The sequence below is a fragment of the Carassius gibelio genome, chromosome B1, assembly GCF_023724105.1.
Source record: "Carassius gibelio isolate Cgi1373 ecotype wild population from Czech Republic chromosome B1, carGib1.2-hapl.c, whole genome shotgun sequence".
Taxonomy (NCBI): domain Eukaryota; kingdom Metazoa; phylum Chordata; class Actinopteri; order Cypriniformes; family Cyprinidae; genus Carassius; species Carassius gibelio.
Genome location: NC_068396.1, coordinates 27508970 through 27535415, shown reverse-complemented (window position 1 = coordinate 27535415; position 26446 = coordinate 27508970). Strand labels below are relative to the sequence as shown.

The 26446-nt window shown below is 37.0% G+C and overlaps 3 protein-coding genes across 9 annotated transcripts in view; 1 reads left to right on the top strand and 2 right to left on the bottom strand.

The window, feature by feature from the left end:
- pnpla6 (patatin-like phospholipase domain containing 6) overlaps positions 1 to 4739 on the top strand; it is a 29751-nt gene extending 25012 nt beyond the window's left edge. For 3 of the 4 annotated variants that reach the window (XM_052547230.1, XM_052547229.1, XM_052547231.1), the window contains 5 exons: positions 42 to 194; positions 348 to 464; positions 792 to 879; positions 1048 to 1196; positions 1280 to 4739. In XM_052547230.1, coding sequence (XP_052403190.1) covers positions 42 to 194; positions 348 to 464; positions 792 to 879; positions 1048 to 1196; positions 1280 to 1360 — 588 coding nt within the window. In that variant the 3' untranslated portion in view covers positions 1361 to 4739. The remainder of the gene's footprint in view (positions 1 to 41; positions 195 to 347; positions 465 to 791; positions 880 to 1047; positions 1197 to 1279) is intronic. The other variant, XM_052547232.1, reaches the window with a different exon arrangement.
- Positions 4740 to 5048: 309 nt separating this feature from the next.
- map2k7 (mitogen-activated protein kinase kinase 7) lies at positions 5049 to 22916 on the bottom strand. Of its 2 annotated transcripts, XM_052547234.1 has the most exons (12): positions 22734 to 22916; positions 19305 to 19352; positions 16522 to 16666; positions 16364 to 16430; positions 15632 to 15745; positions 14846 to 14965; positions 12612 to 12719; positions 12309 to 12488; positions 12085 to 12165; positions 11200 to 11342; positions 11067 to 11112; positions 5049 to 10428 (listed from the first exon to the last, which is right to left on the bottom strand). In XM_052547234.1, exons 1-12 carry the CDS (start codon positions 22855 to 22857, stop codon positions 10288 to 10290), a joined length of 1317 nt encoding a protein of 438 aa, XP_052403194.1. In that variant the 5' UTR covers positions 22858 to 22916; the 3' UTR covers positions 5049 to 10287. The 2 variants fall into 2 exon arrangements, with proteins under 2 accessions (XP_052403194.1, XP_052403195.1); XM_052547235.1 differs by lacking the exon at positions 19305 to 19352 and having other exon boundaries at positions 22734 to 22872.
- An 843-nt stretch (positions 22917 to 23759) lies between these two features.
- Positions 23760 to 26446, bottom strand: part of LOC127948889 (serine/threonine-protein kinase N1) — a 36229-nt gene continuing 33542 nt past the window's right edge. For all 3 annotated transcript variants that reach the window (XM_052545722.1, XM_052545720.1, XM_052545721.1), the window contains exon 22: positions 23760 to 25892. In XM_052545722.1, coding sequence (XP_052401682.1) covers positions 25689 to 25892 — 204 coding nt within the window. In that variant the 3' untranslated portion in view covers positions 23760 to 25688. The remainder of the gene's footprint in view (positions 25893 to 26446) is intronic.

The following is a 26446-nucleotide window of genomic DNA, read 5'->3' as shown; positions in this document are numbered from 1 at the left end:
AGTTGTGCAATAATGGTTTAAAAACATCCTGTATCTCTCAGGTGCCTGACATGGCTGAAATCCAGTCCCGTTTGGCCTATGTATCTTGTGTACGACAGCTGGAACTTGTCAAGAAGAGCGCATACTGCGAGTACATTCGGCCACCCATCGACCGCTTTAAGACCATGGACTTTGGGAAATTTGATGAAATCTATGTGAGATTAAAAGCCCACATCTGCAGTTGACACATTAATCTATGTAGTTCTGATACTATAAAATGAAAATCAGTATAGTATTTATTATAGTGTACATAAAGCAATTCTTCCTGATGGTAAATGACCTCTCAAAGTTGTTCTGTTTTCTCTAAGGATGTGGGTTATCAATATGGTAAACTATTGTTTACTGAGTGGGCTCGTGGGGACATTATAGAAAATCTGCTGAAAGACCATCGCTCAGCGGACTACAATGACAGCAAGAAGACTGATGTGAGTTTAATATCTCATTAAAACGCCACTATTCTATCTCCCTTTTGACGATGAGTATTAGAATCCTTTGATAAATAGAAAGCTCACAAAAAACAGTAATTGAAATATTGAAATATAAATGTCTTTTACTGTCACTTTTGATCAATTGAATGCATCCTTACTGAATAAAAGCATTATTCTTTATTTCAAAACAAAATTTTACCCCTACATTTTTTGATTAATGAATTTCGAGTCTTATTTTTTTTTCTTCATTAAATTGCGTATTAAATTTCAATCGTCTGTTAATTTCGTTCTGTAGTGATTGTGTTTTCTTGCTATTCGTTTCAGTCGTGCACGTGTCCTAGTGCAGACTTCACTGATCTAGCTGAGATTGTGTCCAGGATTGAGCCGGTGCAGAGCTACTTAGCAGCTGATGGTCAGTTACTCAAAAGACTAAAAATTCTTCTTTGCTAATTTATCCCAATGTATTTATTTGAATTGAAAATTTATGACAGAATTAACAAGGTATTTCAAATTACAACATCGGCCAGCAGAGTTGGTATTATATCATGTTCTTGTGCTTAACTGATGTTTATGTGTCTAGCAGAGGAGTCTGACTATGCGACGGAGTATGAGGAGGACGGGATGGACACAGTGAGAGAGGAGGAGGGTGAGGAAGAGGAAGAGGAGGAGACCGAAGACCCTGAGGACCAGTCTCCTGGAGAATGGGGACCAAATGGGATCTTCACATCAGTAAGTGTACACACACACACTTTGAAGTGAAGTTAAGCGAAATTAAAATCAGGTGATTTAAAAAAACGAAATAATTTTTGTAGGATGAAGAGAAGACCGTCCGTCAGAGGAAGAACATCACCAGGGACCCCAACTTGGACTTCTCTGGAGTGTCAGATTGCTGAAAAGGGAGTAATGCAGGGTCAAAGGGCACTGGAAAGAGAAGCAGAGTCCCATCAGGGACTCATGAGTATAAAGACAAATACAGAAGAAAAGACTTCTGAATTAATAAGATTGTTGGAAAGTCACCAAAGATATTGTGATTAAGACCCTGTTAACACTACATTACCCACGACTTGTCACCAAAACTGTGACTCTGTTAGGTCTTTGGGATTTTTTTTTTTTTTTTTTGCTCAAGACTTTACAAAAACAGGGTCCAAAGACTACAGGGACCCACCAAGGCAGAGGAACAACTCCTTTTGAGATGTTTTGGGTGTTTCATGGGAAAATATGTCTACAGTAGCGGCCAGTTTACCACTATCCTTCAGTTCTGGTTTTCCTGTCTGTTTCCAGACGATACCAGTTCAGTAGAGATGGTGTGTGGTGTGTCTGGTTTGTGATCTTATTTTTTTGTTTTATTTTTTGTGAAAATGTGTGTGTGTGTGTGTACGGCCACAACCTAAACATGCATTGGCAACTCCTCTCATAAGATGCCTTCTAGACTGAAAATGGCTTCCCAAGATGCATTGAGAAAAGACTGTATAGGTTTAGAAAGACTTCAAGAGGAAGTGATGTAATGGTTAGATTGTGATTTGATGTAAGGTTGCAATGCTTGCTCCTTATTAGGAAAAAATCACTGTAGATTTTTAGAAACACTGTTCCTGATATCTAGGGCCCTATTTTAACGATCTGAAACGCAAGTGTCAAAGCGTGAAGCGCAAGTAAGTTTGTGGGCGGGTCTCGCCGCTGTTGCTATTTTCCCGGCGGGATAAATGGCTCTTGCGCCCGGCGCAAATCTAAAATGGGTTGGTCTGAAGTAGCTTCATTATTCATAGGTGTGGTTTGGGCGTAACGTGTAAAAAACCAATCAGAGCGTCATCCAACATTCCCTTTAAAAGCAGGTGCGCAAGTTCCATTATGGATTGCTATTATTATGGCGTATTTACCAGGCGCACGCCAGGAGCGGTTCACAGCCGAGGAGACTGATGTTCTTGTAAGAGCAGTGAAAGACAGAGAAGTTGTGTTGTATGGGGATGGGAGAAACCCCCAAAAAATTTTTTTGGGGTAACAATTTATGATTTGCAAAAATAACTGTTGCATCTGTGTAGATTACATGAGCAAAGTGTATGCGCGTTGTGCACACTATACATTATGGTCAAGCATGTGCCCTTAAAATAGCATAATGAACAACGCGCAACGCGCCACTGACTTTAGACTAGGTTTTTTTCTGGTCAGTGGCGCAATTGTTTAATGGAACAGCAAAATAGCACCAGGGATTGTTTGCGCCGGAACAGCCCAGGGAGCGCAAGTTCATTCACTAGTTTAGCGACGTGCTTCTGTGGAGGGAAAAGCGCGCTTTGCGCGGGTGCAAAATAGGAATGACACATGCGTCGGTGTACAAAGTCAGTTGCGCTGGGTGCAAGATAGGGCCCCTAATATTATTTTAAAGAGGGTCAACAGAGTGGAAAGCTATGTAGGTGGTCAAATGTGGGATAAAGTATAATAGGAAAGATCTCAGTGGGACTAAAAAAATTGGATGCCCAAATAATGTAGAGTAGTAGTAAGGTAGAGAGCAAGGCAGTGAGAGTTGTAGGAAGGAAGTGGATCGTGGGTATGAGTGAGGAATTGGGTTTGATATTAAGAGAAAGTGGATATGTTAGAGAGCGAGAGTGTTAAGGATTGTGAGGAAGTGAAGAGTGGTAGAGAATGAAGAAGTGAGAGCAGCAGAGAGTTAGGAAGTGAATGCGGCAGAAATAGGGGGAGTGATTGCGGTAATGAGCGAGAAAATGATTGCGGTAAAGAGTGAGTAAGTGAGAGCTATAGGGAAGGATGTGGGTCATAGGTGTGAGTGAGGAAGTGGATGGAATAGAGTCAGGAAGTAGATGTGGTAGAGAGCAAGAGCAATAAGGAGTGTGAGGAAGTGAGCAGGGTAGAGAACAAGGAAGTGAGAGCAGTAGAGTAAGGTAGTGATTGTGTGGTAGTAAGTGAGAAAATGATTGTGCTATTAAGTGAGAAAATGATTGCGAAGTGTGCAAGAAAATTATTGCACTATTGAGCGAGAAAATGATTGGGGTAGAGAGCGAAAGAATGATTGCGGTAGTGAGTGAGAATATATTTGCGGAAGAGAACGAGAAAATGATTGCACTATTGAGCGAGAAAATTATTGTGGTAGAGAGCGAAAGAATGTTTGCTGTAGTGAGTGAGAAAATAATTGCAGATGAGAACGAGAAAATGATTGCACTAATGAGTGAGAAAATTATTGTGGTAGAGACCGAGAAAATTATTGTGGAAGAATAATTGTGGTAGTGAGCGATTAAAATGTTTGAGCTAGAGAGCTATACAGTTATTGCGGTAGTGAACAAGAAAGGATTGCGGTAAAGAGCAAGAAAATGACTCCTGTAGAGATTGAGGAAGTGAGTGTAATAAAGAGTCAGGAAGTGGATACGGTAGAGAACAAAAGCGGTAAAGAGTGTGAGGAAGTGAAGAGCGGTAGTGATAGTGGAAATGGTCATGGTAATGAGTGAGGAAGTGAGACCGGCAGAAAGTGAAAAATGAGTGACAAGAGTGAGGAAAGGGAATGCAGAAGGCTTTTATGAGGAGTATTGTTAATGCCAAAAATATCTTGTGTGGAATTGGATGCAAGTTTTGCCTGTGTGTGTTTTCAACCTTTTAGAAATACAGAACTACTTGTGCTTCAGGTAGACGAGGTGGATGCCTTATTTTGTTTTTGCACATTCACAAAGCAAAAAAAAAAAAAAAAAAAATAGATAAACAAAAACACATGTAATATAATCCCATGAAGATGTGGGGAGTTTAAATTGTTATATTTCTGAACGAGTGCCAGGTATGCAGTGTCCAGTACTGGAGCAGATCATTGCACTCCAAAGCAAATGTCATCCTTCCCATATTCACCAACCTAAAAACTGTCCGTAATAAATGTATATTATCTCTGAAACCTCACTGAGATGTACAAAAGTCCTCAACCCTTGATGATTTTGCTTTTTTTCAGTCTTTTATGCTGAGACGGTTTGTTTTATATGTTCATGAGAATTGAAAGGATTGCCAACTACTATTTAATTTATTTGTTTAACCACTGGCTTTTTAAATAGCTTTTAAAAACACTTTAGAGATTGTATAGAATAACAGTAAGCGGTTTCTTATTTTGCTCGATTAGCATTTTTGCACTGATGATAATGAAGAAAAAATGATGTTGAATGTCTAATGTAATGTTGAACTGTCTAATATAAAAGGTGGCTGAGGTACAGACGGGTCATGTGTGTATGACCATTTGAAGCCTCAGAAATAAATGTTGGATAATGAATAATAAAATCCTATTTAATGCCATGCTGACTAAATCGCTTTTTGAAATAAGGTATTATGTTCCCAAGTGATTATTTATGACTTTTGAAATGTAAAGCAACTTTATCTGTGGCCTAAGATCCTATTCTACTACATTCTATGTCAATATACAGATAATTGTAGATTTAAAATGGATAGGTTTATTCACATCAACACACCTGACGAAGGGAATGGGTCATCATTCACAATCGCTAGCAACCCATTTTGGCAGAAAGCTCATTACAGGTTTGATTGTAGTACCTACATAATAATAATAATAATAATAATAATAATAATAATAAAAATACACACAAACACTTTTTTTGTATTTTATTTGTTTTAAGTTTTTGAAAGTTAAAATTTTTTCCCAAAAGAAAAAAAAATCCTGAGGTATTCACAATATAATGGCATTTCTTTCTTTTGAAATGAGGAAACAACAAATAAAGTGGGGAAGGGGGGACATCAAACTGATAAAACTGTGATGGCTGTCTTTCAATACAATACAACAGATTGGGATACTTCTGCTCCACATATAATATTTGTAAGATGGTACCCCAAAAAAGCTAAATAAATAGAAGTATATATATAATAAAAAAAATTAGCCAAAGACAAGCTACATTATTTGTGCCTGGCTGTTGTAGTTGTCTTATTTTTAACATACCACATCAAATATCTTAGATTCAATCAAAGTAATCCCAAAAAGTTAGCAAAAATGTTGCATCATATCTATATTCATCATATCTATATATGACAATAAATGCTTTGAATCCTATTCTATAACGTTCATATATCCAAATACCGGAGAACATATAAGGTTGTCTAAATTTGTTGGCACAAAGAATTTCAAATTTTTGCAATATATTTTTCAAGCTGTTGAAATATGCCAACAAATGGTTCTTTTTGATTTGAACAGCATGTCAAAGGCCGCATCAAACAGAATTAGTAGGTTTAAACATTTCTAATCGCCATCTATCAGTTAAATAGAATCTGGTGAACTACATGGATTTAATAATAACAAAATCCTCCAGTGCAACAGCAGCTAAAAATGGTGAGATTTCAACATAACACATTGTAACCATACAGCAAATCAGGGCTCTAATAACAGCTCTGAAAAAAAAAAAAGATTAAAATAAAAAGAACAATAAATGATTGCTTTGCTTCAACAGAAAAAGACACACCTTTGATGCAACATTCACCAGAAACATAACATTTTGAAACAACTCACAATATGTCCCACTTTTCTCTAAATTTGGTGTGATCTTAACCCTGAAGATAATAGTGATAACAGCTGTAATAAGAGCAAACAAAATGGTATTTGTATTCAAAGTTGAAATAAATGGTTACAAAGGACCAAAATGCATAGACCAAAATAACAGACATTTGGTTTTCTAACATCTGAAGACACAAGGTCTTGCAAAAACCTCTTTCAGCACTCATTCATGGATCATTAGAACACAAAGACAACAAAAGGTCAAGAATCGATACAAATGATACAACGTCATTAACAAGATCAGCTTGAAATCAGCCAACAATGATAAAAGTAAAAATTCTATAATCAGTATTAAGATCAAAAAGTCAGACGTAAAAAGGCAAAAGTGTGTCTTTTTCTAAAAACACAACATTTGGAAAAAGGTACAGTATTATACTGTATACTATATATATATATAGATAAAACATTTATGAGTCGCCTCCCCCTCCAACCCAAAACAAAATGTAAAATCAATGGCAGTTACTTCAGAGATCATAACATGCAATTGATATACTAACAGCACTGAACAAACTATTTCTCCAAACTACCATCCGTCGAATCTGACCCCAAACACATCCCACCCACCCCATCCCATACAATCCTTAAATATGTCAGCTCATACAACAGAAAACACTCTCTATTGATCATTAATTCTGTCTCCATGTTAGCTGTGGATGTGATATTCACTCGCTTGTCATGGAGACTCCAGTAGTTGTGCGTGCGTGTGTGTGTGTGTGTATACAGGAAGTTACAGGGAAAAATGCAAACGGACTTAATTTGAGTGACTGCATAGTGAGTATTTGGTTTAATTACAGATGGGACATCATGATAATTTAACAAAATAATAACAATAACAATTTTAAAAAGTAATAGACTCAAACATCATGATGGCGAAGTACACGTCTGAGCACACACTCCAAAAATCCCAGTGATGCTGCCACACACACACACACTCATATAAACAATAACTAATGTAACAGCAGCACGCACTGGTTTAGTTAACAACATTTGGTGTTCAGGACGTGTACGACTACCGTCGGCAGAAATGGGTTTAATATCTCTGTCATTCACAGAAACACCTATTTCAGATCATCAAAACACACACATATATAAACAACTGATGCTTTAATTTCAGAAAGCAAATAAAAAAAATAAAATCACAAATTAAAATAGTGCCAGAAAACAGTGAATGGAAGTACACTTTAAACCAAGCATAAACCATATAGATTAGCATCTCGGATCATATTTCCAGAGGCGCGTGTGTGTGACCAAAATAAAACCTCAACAGTGAAGGGTGACCCGCTACTGTCTCACAGGAAATTACATTCATGAAGCTGTATGTCCCTCATCCGAGGTCCTCAGAATAACGCCACTGGTTTGAATGAGTTTTATTGATGACACCTTTGGTGTGTAATGCTGCGGTCATATCTATAAGGTCTACTGAGAGAATGACGGACAGACAGACAGACAGGTACCACAGTATCCGTGATGAACATCAACCAAACAGGAAATCAGTGTTAAGTTGATGTTGAGAGTCCTGTTAGACTCCAAATTCTATTTGCCATCTATAAGGAGTGAAGAAACTATTGGGAGGTAACCAGTTACAGATCATTGCTATAGTATATAGTGTTGGAAAAAACAAAGCATTTGACGTTTTCTGATCTTTTGACTGATTTGTCAATCTGATTCAATGTAAAACAGACTTTAAAAAATTGCACTAAAATATACAGAATTCCTTGACTAAAAATGTGTTTAATTAACACATTAGCATAAAACATTTAAAGAACTCATGAATTCATCCACCGCAGGACGGACACAGGAGGACAATTACAAACATATCTGCCTGCGTGACCCACAGCTAACGGTGCGACGAAGAAAATCTAGCTCAAATATATATATAAACATTACCAGCTGGTGTCTGTTATTTTGTTCAAATAACTTGAAGTCATTCTTATTAGTACAGTGAATGGTGATGTTTGTGAGAGTTGGCATAGTGGCGCAGTTTCAAAAGCAAACTATTCTGATATAAATATAGATATAGGTCTATATATTTACTTCGTTACCTTGCTTGCTTTCTCTTTTCCTTTTAAAGGATCACAACAATGCATTTGGTAAATGTGTAGACATTGCAGTGTTTTATGCATTTGGTTCAGAAAAAGAAAAAAAAAAAAATCAAGAAAAAAAGATTTTCCTTTGGGGAATATAATCGTCGACAGCAGCATCTAAAGTAAACAGTAGCAGCAAGATAATAAATAAATAATAGTAATAACAAACAAAGTTTCGAGGATAATGAAAAACGACATAACCCTAAAAAAAATAAAAATTGGTACATTGGTTTAAAACGATTGAAAGCTTTTATGCAACGTCCAGCTAGCGATCTAGAAAACAACCAACACCTCTCTAAACATCTATAAGACTTCACTGGAGACTTTCTTTAATACTTTCTATATGCTTTTCTCTTATTTTCCTCTGCTACGTTCATTGCTCTTTCTTCAGTCCCTTATACAACACCATACTTCCTGTCTCAACATACAGTTACCATCTAAATCTCTCTTTGTGGATTCGTTTAGTCATATTTTCTTACTTCTCGCACAGTTTCTCACTCAGTTTAGCAGTGATTTGGCTTTTTAAAGCAGTGAATCTCAAACTCTACAGCTTTGGTTGTGAAAGTCACTGAACATCTTCAGCACGACCCACGAGCAGGAGTTGAAATCCTCTGAGAACAACAGAAAGGAAAAAAAAAACGGTGTCAAAAAAACTAAACTTTGGTTTGCAGGAACTCAAATGCTCATGGGAAAATGAGAACAGTGAAGAGAATGAAGTGATGAACGGTTGTCTGGGTAGATGAGTCGGGTGAATCAGAGCAGAAATGTTCCACTCACAAAACGAGCTGTTTTTTATGTTTCTTGTGGAGGAAACGCTCCGCTCTCACTGCACAAACTCCAACTCCCCGCTTGTCTCTCAACACCACTCTGAGTGACTATGACAACATCTCTCATCTTTGCTTTTGGTGACTTGACTGGTGTCTTCCTCGCACTCAAAGACTGAAACATACAGCTAAATCTTGTTAATATACCCATTTCTAACACTGGTCTTCCTGAGATGTGCACTGTGTACAACTTTACATATTCTGTGCTAATTTTTTTGTGTTTTATTTAGTGATAGACCGATACAGAATTCAATATTTGGCCATTTGGAGATTATCGTTATTGGCCGATGAACAGAATTGTTTCAAGATATCGTCATCGGTCAATGTAAGTCTGTAATTTCTGAATGACTAGCATAACGGATTTACACTAAGACCGATGACATTATAACAACATTTTCACACAGGTTTTCCTGAACATTTCCTCGATCTGCCATCGGTCAAAGCAGCTTGACACCTTTGGTTTAACCAATGTCACTAAGCCATCTTTTCAGAAAAACAAAAATGGGTCATTTATAGTTGTTTCTACATATTAAATTGGGATACACACTTCATCTTATCGGTCAACCACTAGTTTTATCTTAATATACAACCTTCTCTCTTAGCCAGTATATCTACTTCAATACATGAAATTCCAGACCAAACTAGTTATAACAATCTAAACACCAAGGATTAGAAGCTTTACGACTAAGAATCACTAATGTTACAATGACTGAAATATCTGCTGATGCTTGCTAGCAAAAGAACGCTTCTATAAAACATAGTTTTTGATATATCACACTGCTATTATCTTGCTAATTGCTATTTTCTTAGATTCGCCTAATGGCTTAAACCGTACAAGGAAGTGAAGAGCTAGGACTGATGAATGAATAACACACACACTCGCACACCATTGCACAGTGTTGTTCGACTACTCTGTTCAGTCCCTGAGTAAGGGGCTACGGAGGACTTCATGACATGTGGATTTGGATTTTGAAGTGAATGGACTGTACGCTTAGTCTTGCGGCTAACCTTTATATGGCGGTCAGTGATTTGGTGAAACAGTGTGTTGCTGTGTGTGCGCGTGTGTCACAGTGACCGTGTTAGACTGCAACCTGTAATGGTCCATCCTGTTCGATGGGTGGATGAGTAGGACAAAAATATTTCAGATTTACATCAAACCTGCCCAGGATTGTCTGTCGATCAGTCAAACTCCCAAATGAACATTCTCTCTTTTGTTTCAGCCATCGCTCAAACAGTCCATTTCCACTCCATCCTGTCTTTCTCGTTTACATAATTTATATTTCAAACCTGTCCATCTGTGTCTCTAAATCAACCTTTCACAATCGCATCAATCTTTCTCTCCCACCATCCCTCTGTTTCTCTCATTCTCCACCTGGCTACCTGCTGAAGAGAGAGTGGAGCTGGTGATGGTTGAAGCACTGGCTGCTGCGAGGAGACTCTGTGCGCTCCATCACCGTCTGGAACCAGCCCGCCACGTCTACTTCTGACACCTCGTAACGACGGATAAAATTGTGTTCCTATGAAAAAAAAAAGAGAGGCATAAGAGCAATAATCATAACAGGCTATACAAGATGTTTGATGTTAAAGGGATAGTTCAAACCCTAAGACCTTCGTTTATCTTCGGAACACAATTTAAGCTAATTTTGATGAATTCCGAGAGCTTTCTGAGCCTCCCATTGACAGCAAGGGTCCCTTCACGATCAACGTCCAGAAATGTACTAAAGTATGTAAGGTAACGCATGTATGCGGATATGTAGTTTACATTGTTTATGCTTTCATCTGAACGTAAACAATGTATCCGCATAAGTTGTTCACGTATGTTGATACTCTCCGAAATGGCTACACAGAGTAGACGAATTGTTGAATAAAGTTATTATCTTTGTTTTCTTTGTACACAAAAAGTATTATCGTAGCTTTGTAAAATTACCGTTGAACCCATGATGTCACATGGATTATTTTAACGATGTCCTTGCTACATTTCTGGACCTTGCTTTAGGATCCTTGCGGTCTATGGAAGGCTCAGAGCGCTATCAGTTTTTATAAAAAATATATTGTGTTCTGAAGATGAATGAAGGCCTTACAGGTTTGGAACGACATGAGGGCGAGTAATTAAATGACAATTTTAATTTTTGGTGCATGGTAGATCGAGACTTACAAGCAGCTTGTGGTATTTTGGCCTTTTTCTGTGATCCTTTGTGAGGCTGTGGAGACAGAGAACTCACATATAAACACAATAGACCGATACTGGTGCTTAAATTGAAAGTTTATGTAAATTCATGTGAGCATACCAGTCTTTGACGAAGGACTGAAAGTCAGGGGAAAAGCCCATGCTGAGAGGAAGGACCGGCGGGTCCTCTTGCAGAACTTTGGTAAGGACCTCAAAGTCTGTCTTACAGTTCTTGTAAGGAAACTGTCCCGTGGCTAGCTCCACCTACAGGTGAGGAGGAATAATTACCTACAGTTGCACAAGTAGATTGTAGCAGTGTAATGATACACGTTTTCACAGGTCAAAATCCAAATGGACTTGGCAAAGGGAGCGACGTAATCTTCAGATAGGATGTTCCCGTGACAATGGATGTTCGCTGACGTACACCAGCATAAAAAAATATACATTTTATATTTTTAAAGGTTTTATATATATTCGTTTTCATATATAGCATATTTAAAAACATTTTAAAATATAAAATGTATGTTTATTTGAAACAGTTATGCTAACAACAATAAAAAGACATGTCAGTAAAACAGCTAAATTAGCTAATCTAAGCTACGAATACGTGTACCGCACATCTAGTAGATTGTATTTTAAAATACAGCTCTTTACTTGCATTTAAACTACTGTACAAAAGTTTGGAGTCTGTATGATTTAAAAAATAAAAATTTCAAAGAAGTGTATTGTGCTCATCAAGGCTGAATTTATTTAATCAAAATTAAAGTAAAACCAGAAATATTGCTAAATAAAACTTCAATTTAAAATAACTGATTGCAGAGCAGAATTGTTTTTATTCCTAGCTGGATAAAAGTATTAATTTCTTTCGTGATCTCAATCTTTTGATAAAAATTAAATAAGAATCATCATAATTAATTATAACACCACCTACACAAATCCAACTGTTGGTCAGCAAAGTAATCCAAGTAGAAAGGTGGTGGTTCATCAAAATGTAGGAAGAACTCACCAGAGAAATGCCGAGACTCCAGACGTCAGCTCTGATGTCATAGTCTGGCTTACTGGGGTCTGGAGGGTCTATTCTCTCAGGCTAGAAAAAAAACATATGCACGGTGCATAATATTTCACTTATATTATACTTATTATACTTATAATATTTTCACATTTATTTATTTTACATTTTTCAAAATCCTGAAACTGTATGAAACTCAAACTCTGGGACCATGTGCTTACCGCCATGTAGGCAGCACATCCGGCGCTGCGAGTCTTGGCCTTAGAATCTACCAGTCGGCCACTAATGCCAAAATCACACAGTTTGATCTGCCCTTTGGCATCCAACAGGATATTAGATGGCTTTACGTCTCGGTGAATGACACCATGTTTCTCTTTTAGATAAAGCAGAGCCTTTACGATCTACATACAAAAAGAAGAAGAGCAAGATAAAAAGAGATCTGAGAGGTTAAACTTGGAAACAGACCAATATCTAACGAATAATAGATACTATTCTGAATCAGGTGAATTTTAAGGAAGTCTTACAGCCACGGTCATCTTTCCCAGAATGGCCTCTGGTATTGGCCCCTGGATCCGCTTCTTCAGCTTCTCTGCGCACGTCCCCATTAGTTCCATGGCGATAAACACATCAGTCTACAGAAGAAGAGAGACACCATTGAATAATTCAGCATAAAGCAGTGGTATTCAATTCAAGTTCAAAAGTTCCAATCTGTAAATTTCTTTGCAAGCAGTTTTCATTTTTATTTTAGTACTTTGAGGGCCAGTTTTACCGAACAGGGGAAATTAGCGTGAAAGCGCAATTTCAAAACAGCGCACATGGGAAGGGAAATTTATGTATGTAATTTGCTAACAATGGACAATTTAAAGAACACAGACGCAACATTTCATTTACAGTTCAAACTAGGGCTGCACGATATTGGGAAAAATGTACATTGCGATATTTTATTTTTCTGCGATATATATTGCGATATGAAATAAAAAAAAAAATTCTTACAAACAAAAATGGGGTGAGCACACTTACATTCTCATTTTAAATTATTTAAACATCGACACCATTGTGTCAATTGATTAATAAGTGCGAGGGAGATAGAGCAAGACAGTGCTCGTGTTGTTTGAAGAAATTGAGCATGCGGCCGGGGCTATCTTTCCGTGCGTGCTCTCTCTCTCAGGCCGGTGACAGGTGCAATATAAATAGGCGTCGGCTCTATTTCTAGCATGCACGTGCACGTCTCACGCAGGCAGTCTGCAAGCTCTAACCTGTTAACATGGGAGCCGTATTAAAAACGGACACGCCACGCAGCTGAGACGCTTGCGCCACGCATCTAGTGTGTCGACGGCCGCGCGCTCGCGCTCTCTCTCTCTCGCGCGCGCTCTTTGGCCCATACAGTTAATGAATAACGGATCAACTACGGCAGCCTACATCGCATATCCTGCGATGTGACTATCGTGGATTTGTACATCGCGATATCGATGCTTAAACAACACATTGTGCAGCCCTAGTTCAAACTATGCAATATACCAAGCACAGTGCAATTTAGCTTAGTCATAAATAAAGAATAAAGAAATAAAGAAGCCACAGTACGTTTTGAATCTAATTATTCACTGGTAGGTCTTTCACTTGGGGAGGGGAGGAATCCAAAGCACATCAACTGGTCACTGGAGTTCCTCAGGGATCGGTTCTTGGACCCCTCCCCTTCTCCATATATACTACATCACTGGGTCCCATCATCACATGGCTTCTCCTACCATTGCTATGTGGATGACACACAGCTCTATCTCTCATTTTAACCAGCTGATCCAACGGTACCTGCATGGATCTCATGCTGCCTGACGGACATCTCGGCCTGGATGAAAAAACATCACCTACAGCAAAACTGAGCTTCTTGTCTTCCCTGCCACTCCAACTCTATAGCATGATTTCACCATCCAGCTAGGTTCTTCTACAATTACCCCATCAACTTCCGTCAGAAATTTTGGTGTAATCTTTGATGACCAGCTGACCTTTAAAGGCCACATTGCAAAGACTGCTTGATCTTGCAGGTTTGCATTGTACAACATCAGAAAGACCAGGCCTTTTCGTACAGAGCATGCTGCACAACTTCCTGTCCAAGCCCTTGTCATTTCTAGGCTGGTATACTGCAATGCTCTTCTGGCTGGACTTCCATCAAGCAAAATCAAACCTCTACAAATGATTCAGAATGCAGTGGCATGACTGGTCTTCAACGATCCCAAAAGAGGCCATGTTACACCTCTCTTTATCTCCTTGCACTGGCTACCAGTTGCGGCTTGATCAAGACAATGATGCTTGCATATCGAACAGCCACAGGACCTGCCTACTTCCACTCACTTCTACGAATTTACTCTGAGATCTGCTAGTGAGCGACGTCTCGTGGTAGCATCACAGAGAGGCTCAAAATCACTTCCCAGAACATTGTTGTGTAACATTCTTGGTTGGTGGAATGATCTTCCCACCCCTATAAGGAATGCTGAATCCCTGACTATTTTGAAGCAACAGCTGAAAACTCATCTGTTTTGACGCTACTTGATTTCATCCTAAATTATTATTTATTCCTTCTTTTCTAGCTTGTACTTATTTGAACAAATGCCTGAAACTTGGTAATAAGAGCACTTCCTAGGTCTGTTTGCCTCTTTAAGAAGAATCGCTTTATTTAGTGCCCAACTATAATTAGCTTTGGATAAAAGCATCAGCAAAATGACAAAATTTACATGTAAATGAAGATCATGAGTGTGTTACTCACATTGGTGACTATTGCTCCATAGCATTGAATGATGTACGGACAGTCATGACTCTTCAACACAACATCCAGATCCATGAGGATTCTCTTATTCTCATCTTTATTACCCGTCCTCCTCATTTGCTGCAGGAACAAACACACAAAGGAAACACGCTCACATAAACGCTACTAGAACAACAAAATACAACAGCAGTGATGTAACTAGTAAACAGTAATTACCACTGCCTTAACTGCTGTTTAAACGACTTGGTAATTACAAGGAAAGTTCAAGACGGCAAATACATGGATACACAAATGCCTTAATCCAAAAATTTGATGCTATAAATTTGCTTTAGTACAATGACTATGTAAATGCCACTTATTTTTACATTTGATATCAAACCTACTATTTAAAGGGGTTTATACCTTACTTTATACTGTGGAACAAACCAAGATTATCTGAAGAATATTTGTATATTATTTTTTTTTAAAGTCAATAAGACACAAAACTGTTTGGTAACCAACAACCTTAAAAATATATTTGAGTGTGAATTTTTGTCATACAGGTTTGGAATGACATGAGGGAGAAAATGAGTTCACGTTTTGGGTGAACTATCCCTTTAAGTGAGTATTAAAATATATGGTTGATTTTATAATTTAGCAATGGGGTCCCTTGCATGATATTCATCATATTTAGGGGTTGCTGATCAAAGGTTTTTAAAACCCTGGTCCTATCGAAAAAAGAAAAAGAATTAACTAATTATTGTCAAGGAAAACAGACTGAGCAGAGAAACCGGGAGCTGAACCAACCTTGACTGCAATGACATGGCAAGTCTTCTTAAAGCGAACTTTAAACACCTGTCCACAGGTTCCACTGCCGATCTCCCCCTCACTGATCAGATCGGTCACCTCTGCAGGGTAACGCTGAAGAATACACACACACACACACAGAAGAGCTCAGACTCTTTTACCACATTCAACACCTAAAGAATATGGGCCAGTTTTACTAACAGCTTGCGCCAGCGCAAACCGTCTTTTGGCGTTAAATTGGTACTATCAGGTTTTAATAAAGCGCAATAAAAAATTAATGCTGAAAAGTCATGATCTCAGAGATCAGAGAGTGTATGGTAGCAGGGAGAGAATATTTCCCACAAAATTTTATTTATTTTGAATGCCAGAAGAACATATTATCTGAACATATCGTTTACCAACCCATGTTATTTTTAATTTGCTTCAGGAAGTAAAAGACTAATTTGAACCCTCAACTAGAAGTCATGCAATACCAGCTCATTTAGCAAACCTATATTTTTGGCCTCTTTTTCTTTTTTGTTTCTTTATTCATGATTACGCTAATATGCGCTGCCCTTGGTACATTGCATTGGCCGATATGCTAAATGAGACGTTGCTTCTGTGTTCTTTGATTTACCTATTGTTAGTAAATCACCCGCAGAAATTTTACCTCCCATTGGCACGGTTCTGGAATTGTGCTCTGGTACTAATTTGCCCTTTTTAGTAAAACTGAACCTATGAATGAGGACTCACCTGTCCGTCAATCTTCAGATAACCTGTTTGTTTCATGATTTCCTGCAGCTTCTGATCAATTTCAGCACTGAATATAAAGAATAAACCGATTAACACACCAAGACTGTTATATATAATGAAAACTCTGCAAACTACACTATGCTGTGAGTGTGACGTACTTCTCCAGGCTCTTCGGTAGGCTGTAGGGTGGGGTGGGAAGTGTGAGCATTTGTCGGGGTCTGCTAGGGTACGAGGGGTGTTGAGGAGAGCTTTCTGAGGAAGACGAGCGACTTCCTCCATCATTGGCCAATGGTAACTGTAGAGCTGTAAAGAAGGTAGGAAGAAGTCAGACTACGAGAAAAGAGAGAAGACAGGAAGCCAGTGATCGTCAATGCACACTCATTACTGAGACAAATGTTAATGAATGTTCAAGGACCCTAAATTAAGATCCACAGATGTGAAGGTTTAGAATATGACAGCTGATCCAGATTCAATATGAGGTCTATTTTCCCCCTCATACTACCGTAGGCTACTCAGAATTGTGGGTAACGTGTAATAAAATAAGGGCCACAATGAAACATTATCCTAAATCTCTTTTTTAATTTTCCTTAAATATAATAAAAATATAATATAAAAGATACAAAAAATATATGTAAAAATTAATATGATTGATGTTGTTGTTGTTAATATAAAAACAAAATAAATTCGTTTTCTAAAACGATTATTGTTTTTACATTTATTCCATACAATAACAAAAAAAAAATCAATTTTCTAAAATATTATTATTATTAATTTTAAAAGAAAACAAAATACTTTATGATAATAATTAAAACCAACAATCATTATTATTATTATTATTAGTTGTTGTAATATTTATATCTCCTATATCACAGATTTATGTTATAATAATTCTAATAATAATAATAACAATAAAGTAATAATAATGATAACAAATTATTACTAGTAATCTCTTGAAATATAACCAAGGCATTACTTCACTTCATCATAGTGGTGAGTTGTGGAGCTCATTTTGTGTGAATGTTTAATTGCTGTCCAAAGTTTCAAAGAAGCCCATTTTACCATCTTATTTTACCAAATACATGATATTTGTGACTATTTCAAGTCCTGAGGAAAATCAGTCAAATAAAAACCATAATAAAAGTCCAAGTCATGCAAAGATAAGACACACACAGAAATGGCAGGGGCTGCCAAACAGTGAAAACCAGCAATTGGAGTTAGTGTTAGCATTCCCAGCATGCACCGGGACGAGCAGAAGTCACCACAGGGTGACATTTGACATTCACTCACCAAACCGTGCAAAACTAAACATTTGACAGACTTTCTATATGTTGTTTGAGCATAGAAACGACACTGCTTTTTTTCAGGAGAAACGGATAACCGTCTAACTTCTGTTTTCTCCTCAGGAAAACCTGTTAATGGGAGAGAATCAGTTAGCTTGTGTTAGTCAGTGAGGTCAAGCAGTTTGGTGCAGAAACACCTGCTGAACACGCAAACAGTCTACATGGCCGTAAATCCACTTCTGTGCAGAAAACAGAGCCGAAGCCGTCTCTTCCAGAAAGAACGGAAAGAGAGCTGAGAGACAGGAGACGCCAGACAAGCTCAAACCCAAGTTACAGTTGAACACAGAACACAGCGTCAAGTCCTGCCATAGCCTTGTGTTTGTGTGTGGATGCGTTCGCTCACACTCGGGCCGTGCAGTTATAGCCACAACATGCACAATGTCTGATCTTCCAACAAAACACTTCGTCCTACACACAGGTCTCACACTCTCACCACACAAGCACACACTTGCTGCTCCCTCTTCATGTTGAGGTGGAAAAGAAAATAGGGATATTTTAATACTGATAAAGTGAACGAGCAAGTAAGATGAAGGTTGGAGAATGGTTGTGTTCCCTAAACAAACATCATTCATTTAATGAAATTATGAACAATGTTCACGTTAAGTGAGATTAATGACAGAAAGCTGTATGAAATTAAACCAGCATGAAATAAAAACTGAAGCCATTTACTTTCTTAATCCACTTTTCAGGATTTATGTTTGGATTTAAGGTTGGATCAGTGCCAAAGTTCGGCTTATAATAACCTTATAACAGCCTTGGAGGCTTATATGGCTGTAAACAGATTCAATCATTCAGAGTTATTTCATATTCAAAGTTAATATGCTTAAGTTTGGCTATTTATCAGAAAGAAATTAACTCTGTTATTCACCAAGGATGCTTTAAATTGATCAAAAGTTACAGTGAATACATTTCTAATGATACAAAAGTTCATTTTTATCATTTTTATAATGTTATTTCCATAAAATATTAAACAGCACAAGTTTTAAACATTGGTAATAATAATAACTATTTCTTGAGCAGCACGTAAAGCATATTAAAATGATTTCTGAAAGATTATGTGGCAGTGAAGAATGATAATGACTGAATAAAATTCAGCTTTGCAATCACAGGAATAAATTACACTTAAATACAGTAAAAACAGAAAAGTTTTAAACTGTAGGCCTAATAATTTTAAACTGTAGGCCTAATAAAATGACTTTTACTGTATTTTTGATACTAATAATATATATTTTTATATTTAATCTCCATACCATATCCAAAAACATACATAGCAGCCGGTCACATAAAGACTGCTTGCCACATCCAGTCAATTACTGATAAATACAATCCCCCTTAAACACACCATTTCATTCCATATTGAGAAAGTAAAAAGGGAAACAAATGTGATTTCATGTCGACTTTTTGAAAAAGAGAGAAAGAGAAGAAGAATGAGAGGTGGTTGAATTTTACAAATAAAAGAATGAGTGAGAAAGACAAGAGAGCAAACAGAGATGCAGACGGTGATGTAGTGCATGTAACCTGCAGAGTAAATAGAGAGAGAGAGAGAGAGAGTGTGTGAGAGAGAGGGTGATGTAGCGTTATGATGATGATGATGGTGGTACCTGCGCGCTGGGAGGGGGCTGGAGCTGGACTGAGCTGGATCACGATGACTAGATACAGAGGAGAGAAAATACACACACACTCATTACTAAAAGCCCACACACACCTCCAGAAATCACTGCGTCCGTCTCTTCAAACGTTTTGATTCACCTTCAGCACGACCACACTCCACCTAGCCTGAATAATACTGACACCATCTACAAAAATACACACGCGTCCAGCTAAGGACAGAATATGATGCAGAAAAAACCTGTTCATTCAGCTGAATCTACTTAAACACAATAATATTTCTTATACATGAGAAACCACTACATTTTTAGAAGCTGAAACTATGATCAGTTAAAGGGCAGGCTCACCCAAAAATATATATAATATATATTTTCTGGGATTTGATGATAATGACATTTAAACAATATTTTGCTTTTCAGCAGGAGAATCCAAGTCACATAGTTTTGGAACAGCGTGAGGGTGTGTGAATTATGGCAGAATTGTTATTTTTGGGTGAACTATACTTTAAAAAGGGTTTATTAAACAACTAAATAAATAAATACGAAATAACTGAAATAAAAGAAATATTATTAATCAAATAAATTACGAACTAATAAAAAATCTTTAAAAAAGTCGAACACAGATACACTCAACAAACTCGCATAGACAACAATAAGGCTAAAACTAATTCTCAGATCAAATAAAAGCCAATCTCACACGATCTAGTTCATCCTAAAAAGTTATGTATGTGAGTTAATGCATAAATTAAATGTTTATCATATAAAAGATTGAGTCTCTTCGGAAGGTTTGGATTAAACTACTCAACTGAGATTGAGGAATATTCATTTGAGATTAATTTTTTCATCCCTTTGTGAACATTTGAAGGCGTCAGAGTTTTGGGTGAGCCTTTCAATGGAGTGACAGATTTTTCAGATTGTGTTTAAAAAAAAAAAATCATTTTTGTTCTTCTTGAAACAACATTAGGGTTAGTAAACGAATAACAATTTTCATTCTGGATCGAAAAATCTTTTAAAAACGAACTTCTAATGTCTTCTCGTCTAAACACATTCAGCAATAACAGTTCAATTCTCCGATCTTTCACTTTTCACTGATGAAATAGTAATAAAATGATGTTTCGTATTAGATATATTTATTTATTTGATTTCCTGCCATCGCCATTACCATGACATTACATTTCCATGTCCAATGTGAATAATGGATAAGTAATCAGCTTGGCACATGTTGTCTACTGGTTTCAATCACAGTCCACAAGCATGTAACAAAATCCAAATGCTCAATAAAAGAGGAAAATACTGACCATCTGAAAGTGTTTTTGATCAGGGTAAAAAAAGAGCCACCACAAGACAAACTGACACAAACTCTGAGCATCCAGGAACGTAATGCACTGGGACATCAGCACATCACTTCAAACACACGGTCAGTGTGTGGAGGAGGTTTGAGAACAGACCTTACACTTCACTCATGCAACCCCTATCTACTACATATAGACTTGTGCCGGTATTCGGTAATGCGATATATTGCGGTGATTAATATGCACGATATTGTTATCGTGGGCACTTCTAAATACCGTGAATAAATATACATTACAAATTATTCAGAATTTGGAATGCATTTTAAGAATAGTATTCCCATCAGCTGCTTAAAATGCACAACATCGGTGTATGCTGCTTGAAAGAGCGCGTGCGCTCTGATGTGAACAAGCACGCATGAGAAGCACATGGAGGAGCACGTGAGAGATGCGCTGAATGAAAGCACATTCACTCTCTGACAGCAGATGGTGATAAATGCAGTCCTTACCCTGTAAATTCAGTAAATAAAGCAGCTGTTACTTTCTAAACCATATTTTTTTTAAATTTAATAACCATTCAGATTTTTGTTTTCCCTATGGTGTTTATTACAACTACTGAAATATTTAAACTTAATAGGCTATTTATCTTCAAACATTCATTTTTTATATTTTTTTATCTGGACTACAAATGCCCTAGATATTGTTTGAAAGTGTTTTAATCTTTTATTGTTCATTCACACTCTACATTATGGCTTCATTAGTTAACATAAACCGCCAATGAAAAAATTATTCTGAACATTCATTAATCTTAGGTATTCCAATATATATTAACACATCGTTAAAACTGAAAGTTGCAACTGTGTAATTTAATGAGCTAACACGAACCAAGACTTGTATTTTTAAACGAAGATTAATAACTTCTATAGTAAATGTAGCTATTGCTCATTGTTTAGCTGTGCATTTATTGAATGAGCACTATGCAATGTCCGAACTGATTACACTATATTTTATGTATTGCATTGTATTTAATGTAAGTCATTTTTTAAATCATTTTCATTTTCAAGTTCAACTTTTTTTATTTTTGCGATTATTGTTCTTCATGACTTTTTTTTTATACTTTCTTTTTGAATTACCATTGTGTACGAAATGTGCTATATAAATAAACTTGCCTTGCCTTGAATGTTAATGCATTAACTAAGGGTAACTTATGAGGTCTTATTGTAAAGTGATTTGGTCTTTCTAGTTCTTTTGCACTTTAATGTGTAAAACATTTAACTTTTATATATTTTTCTGTATTGCTTTATTGTTTTAAATGTTTAGTTATTTTTGTTATAAGAAAAAAAGTTATTTAAACTGTTATACTGTATTATGACCATTTAATCCAATACAGTGATGATACTGTATACCGTGATAAAAGCATTATCAATTAACTGCAACAGGAAAATTTGATTCCGGCATATCCCTATTAACAATTAATGCTAAAATACTTTCAATGACCCCTGCATCACGGTCACTACAACGTGGCCATGATGTCAAGACAGTCTTCTTAAGGGACAAAAAGCTTAAGACATTAAATTATAAAGGATAAGAAAAAGAATCATTCATTTTCTCTAAATACACACTACTGACAGTCTCAGAGAAAACCAAACCAGCAATTCACAACAATACAAGTCTGTCATGACTGATGATTTTTACAACAATAAACACCAACAGCCTTCTGAATAAAAACATTCCCACACGAAGACTGCCACTGTGTGAGAACAGAAGTGCAAAACGTACAGACACACAGAGATATGTGAGAATCAGACAGACACATAGAGTCAGACTAATAATATGTGATTATCAGGGCCTGCTAAACACTGCTAACTAGCCGCCAGGCTAACACTAGTGAGCCGACTGACAGATCTTTTCATTATTTATTTATTTATTTACTTTAAAGAACACATCTCTAGTGAACAATCTGGGGCACAACCCCTGATAAACAAACCCTCCAGACCTTTAACAAAGAACCACGAGAGTCAATGTGAGTGAAGTGTCAGGATTTGATCGGTTTGTTTGTTTATATCATATAGAGTGTGTGTTTCATCCCTCCGTCATTACGATAAATCACTCATTCACTCTCTCACACACTCACTTGGCCTCGGACGCGTCCGCTGCGGGCTCATGTCGATGCTCAGGTCGATTCGTTTGCGGGCTTCTTTATTTTCCTGCTTGAGTTTCTCCTCGATTCGGGAGAGCCTCTGCTCCAGCGACGACATCTTGAAAACTTCAGCAGCACCATCGAGCGCCGCGACTCACTGCCCTCTAGTGGCGACACAGGGAAACACAGCGCCCTCGCTGCCCTCTAGTGGCGACTGAGGGAAACACAGCGTGTTCACTGCCCTCTAGCGGCCAATTACATTTTTTTAAAGAAACTTTATATTTCGTTCATTCGTTTTTTGATTTAATATTTAAAGTAAGAAAACGAGAAAACGGCTGATTTTTCGCCCCCCCCCCCCGAAAAAAACGAGAATTCAGCTTAATTTTTTTTCCATCCTCAGAGAAGACAACAACAGAACAGTGGAGTTGTTTATTTATTTACTGTATTTTGCTGCTGGCTGCCAAACACATCTAAAATAAACAGGCGATTTATTTCCCAGCTGTTTACCATCACAGACATAACTGACTGTTTGACTTAGTTTAGTATAACCAGAACCAATCAGAAACAAATCGGATGTTTTTCAGCAGGTCCCAGATGCAGCTCTCTTTTGGAAAGGGGGCGGGGAACAGCAGCTCATTTGCATTTAAAGAAACAGACCCGAAAAGCAGGGTGTTTCTGCTTCCACTCAAAATATCCATTTTCAAAATGATATAATAAATTATTTGTGGGGTATTTTCTTGAGCTGAAACGTCACAGACACATTCTGGGGACCCCAGACTTATATTGCATATTGTAAAAAGGGGCATAACATGACTCCTTCAAAGGGACTTTTTGATAATACAAAAGTAGTCTTATAAAGTATTTACTATGCTGTAGACCACCACTTGCCCCTAGCGGTCACTAAAGGTAACAACACTAATTAGTGGTGCATGTTCTTGTTTTGACAGGAAGAAAGTGCCTTGTTTAATTTGGGGAGGGTTTGTAAAAATATATAGACAACACCACAAAACACACACATGGTCATCTCAACAACAGCTTTATAAATACAATGTTGATGAATTGTATAATGGTACAGGACATGCATTAGTCTGCAGACAGTTTACCATTTGAGGAAAAAAAGGAGGAAAGGTTTTGTCGTTTCATGATACACAAGTCTTTCATTTACAAATATTTTATGTATATGTTTAGCAACTTTGCTATTCACAGTGTGTGTGAGAGTATGAGCTTTTTTATGTGTGTGTGTGTTTGTGTAATCAAATGCTTCAAAACAATTTATTAGTCTGCTCCTTGCAAGTAACAGAAGTCATAGTGTGCTGTTCGTACAAACTGTCTAATACAAAACTGCACAACATGATGTTTCAAAAGCTTCAAAACAGCTCTGAGGTAAAGTGTGTGAAACCAGAACTAACACATAACAGTCACTAGTTGCTATTTCATTTGTGTAATGACTAACTTAATGGATACCATTTTCTATATAACAGATTTATTTTGTGAAAACATATATATTTAAAAGCATGTATAAAATCAGAGAAAAAGCATCTAATATTTGAGGCCTTCGAGTCTTTAAACAAGTGGTTTTATACCCTTTTGCACAGATTTATTTTATCACAACAACTGTAAAAAAAATCAATGATTGGACCTTGTGAAAATTATCAACAAACACACTCTTTCTGTTTAATGATTGTAGCTAATCAAGATTTAATTTTCTAGCCATTTGTTTCCCTCGCTGAAGTAAAACCACAAACAGTAAGAACAAACACCAGGGCAGACAGGAGCAATATTAAGGCATTTTTTCTTCAAACCAACTTTACATACAAGGTTTGTTTTTGTAAAAATTCATTAAGGTTACAAAACTAAAAGTGCACTTAATGAATGGAGACCAAGCTGTCTTCAAAAAGGACTGCTCTACTATATTTCGATATGCTTGATATTCACATGTAACATGTAAGAGATGAAGGGCTTGAGAATGTATGAGAAATACCCAGGATGTACAAGTCTAAAGATGATTTAACTCCTTAACCACCGAGAACTCCAAGAGGATGTACACATTCATTAATGTTCGAGCCTAATTCAATAATTCTGCATTCATCTAACGTCACAGCATCTACAGAAAAGCGTCTCTTAAACCAGTTCCTTAGGGATTTTATTCCTGTTTGAATGGACACCATATGAGAAACGGAAGGTGGTCCTGTGTGGTCATCAAAGGTCATTTTTCCTTAAATGTGAGAAGAAACACAGAAATGCATTTCCCAACAGGCTCTTGGTTGTATCTTTTACAAAAGTTCACTAAGATGCTTCTGTGTGACCTTTATTGAGTTGTTTCAAGTTTTAAAATTTACCTAAACATTGCCTTTATTAAGACAAAGCGCATTTTTCAAAAGTATAAATGACACTTGAAGACAAACCAAAAAGTTTATCGGTGCACTCAATCATTTTTTACTTTATATATATATATATAAAAAAACTGTTTTAGCCCTAAAGAAATAGACAGTACTTTTAAATAGATTTTAAAAGTATGACCGTTCACATGAGATGAAGACTGTATTATTCTACATGAAGAGGGCCCTTTGAAGGGGCATGTGATCTCTATTTTGAGACCACATGACCAGGCCAAAGCTGCTCACTCCTTTCAGTAACACACTTGTTATTGGACACTTTTATTAGCTGAATAAATGACTCATGGCTGACTGTGAAAATGCGTTTCTATGATTGCATCAGTAACTGACTACTTTAGTGTGATGCTTTATCCAAACCACTGGGTGAGTTGAAGCGTAAAAAATGATCAAATGCACCTTTAAACCTGCTGGTTAACAGTTTTTTGGCCTCCTCTTTCTTCCATCACAGTGTTCACAGGTCCAGCACATTCATAATTCACACGAAACATCCTCGTCGTCGCTGAGTGGCGGAGCAGAAAGGTCTCACTACGGCACAATCACAGTGAAGACGCTCTCAGCAGAGGTCAGAGACATAGTCAAAATCACGGAAGCTGTCCTGATCCCTGCGCGAGAGCACCCGGGGTTCACGAGGCGGCGTGAGGGCCGGCGCTTCTGTTGTGAATTCCTCGTCGAAGTTGCTGACGTCTTCTTTGTTCCCGATAGTCGGAAGGAAGGGAGGAGGGAGTTTACGGAGGAGAAGAGCCTCCCAGTCCATATTCTGAAAAGTGAAAGTAGATGTATGAGCATATATTTTATTTAGTTATGTTAGAATTTATGCCGCCCTTCCACATGCAAAGCATAAATGCAAATGCAACACACACAAAAAAAATAGATAAAACATTAAAAAGAGTGATGCACATATTTTGAAATTAAAACCATATAAACATTTTATTATAACTGTTTTATTATAATATATATATTTTTTTTATTACAAATGAATACAGGATTCACAACATTGTTAAGTAGGTGTTCCTAAACTGTCAGCCAAACCCCTTGGATATAAATATTAAATCCAATATCAATAATAAATATTTAAATAATTTAATGACACATTTGCATGCTCACAGTTCTCTTGTAGAATTATTAATAATAATAATTATTAGAATTATTAGAAGTAGTCGTTTTTCTATTTTATTTATAAAAATGAAGATACAGAAAGATATTCCTGTTGTAAAATGCAATTGTATTGTAAAAAAAAAACCCAAAACAATTATTTGATTTGACTCTGAAACAAACCCTGTTAGTTATTTAATTAAATTGCAGCTTTTAATT

What these genes read in the sequence shown, in the direction of transcription:
- map2k7 (XM_052547234.1), bottom strand. Translation starts at nt 22,857, where the DNA reads ATGTCGTCGCTGGAGCAGAGGCTCTCCCGAATCGAGGAGAAACTCAAG. An exon ending in CTACCGAAGAGCCTGGAGAA is followed by an intron (nt 16,431 to 16,521) that starts GTACGTCACACT and finishes CTTTATATTCAG; the next exon opens with TGCTGAAATTGATCAGAAGC. An exon ending in CAAAATACCACAAGCTGCTT is followed by an intron (nt 10,429 to 11,066) that starts GTAAGTCTCGAT and finishes TTTTTTTCATAG; the next exon opens with GAACACAATTTTATCCGTCG.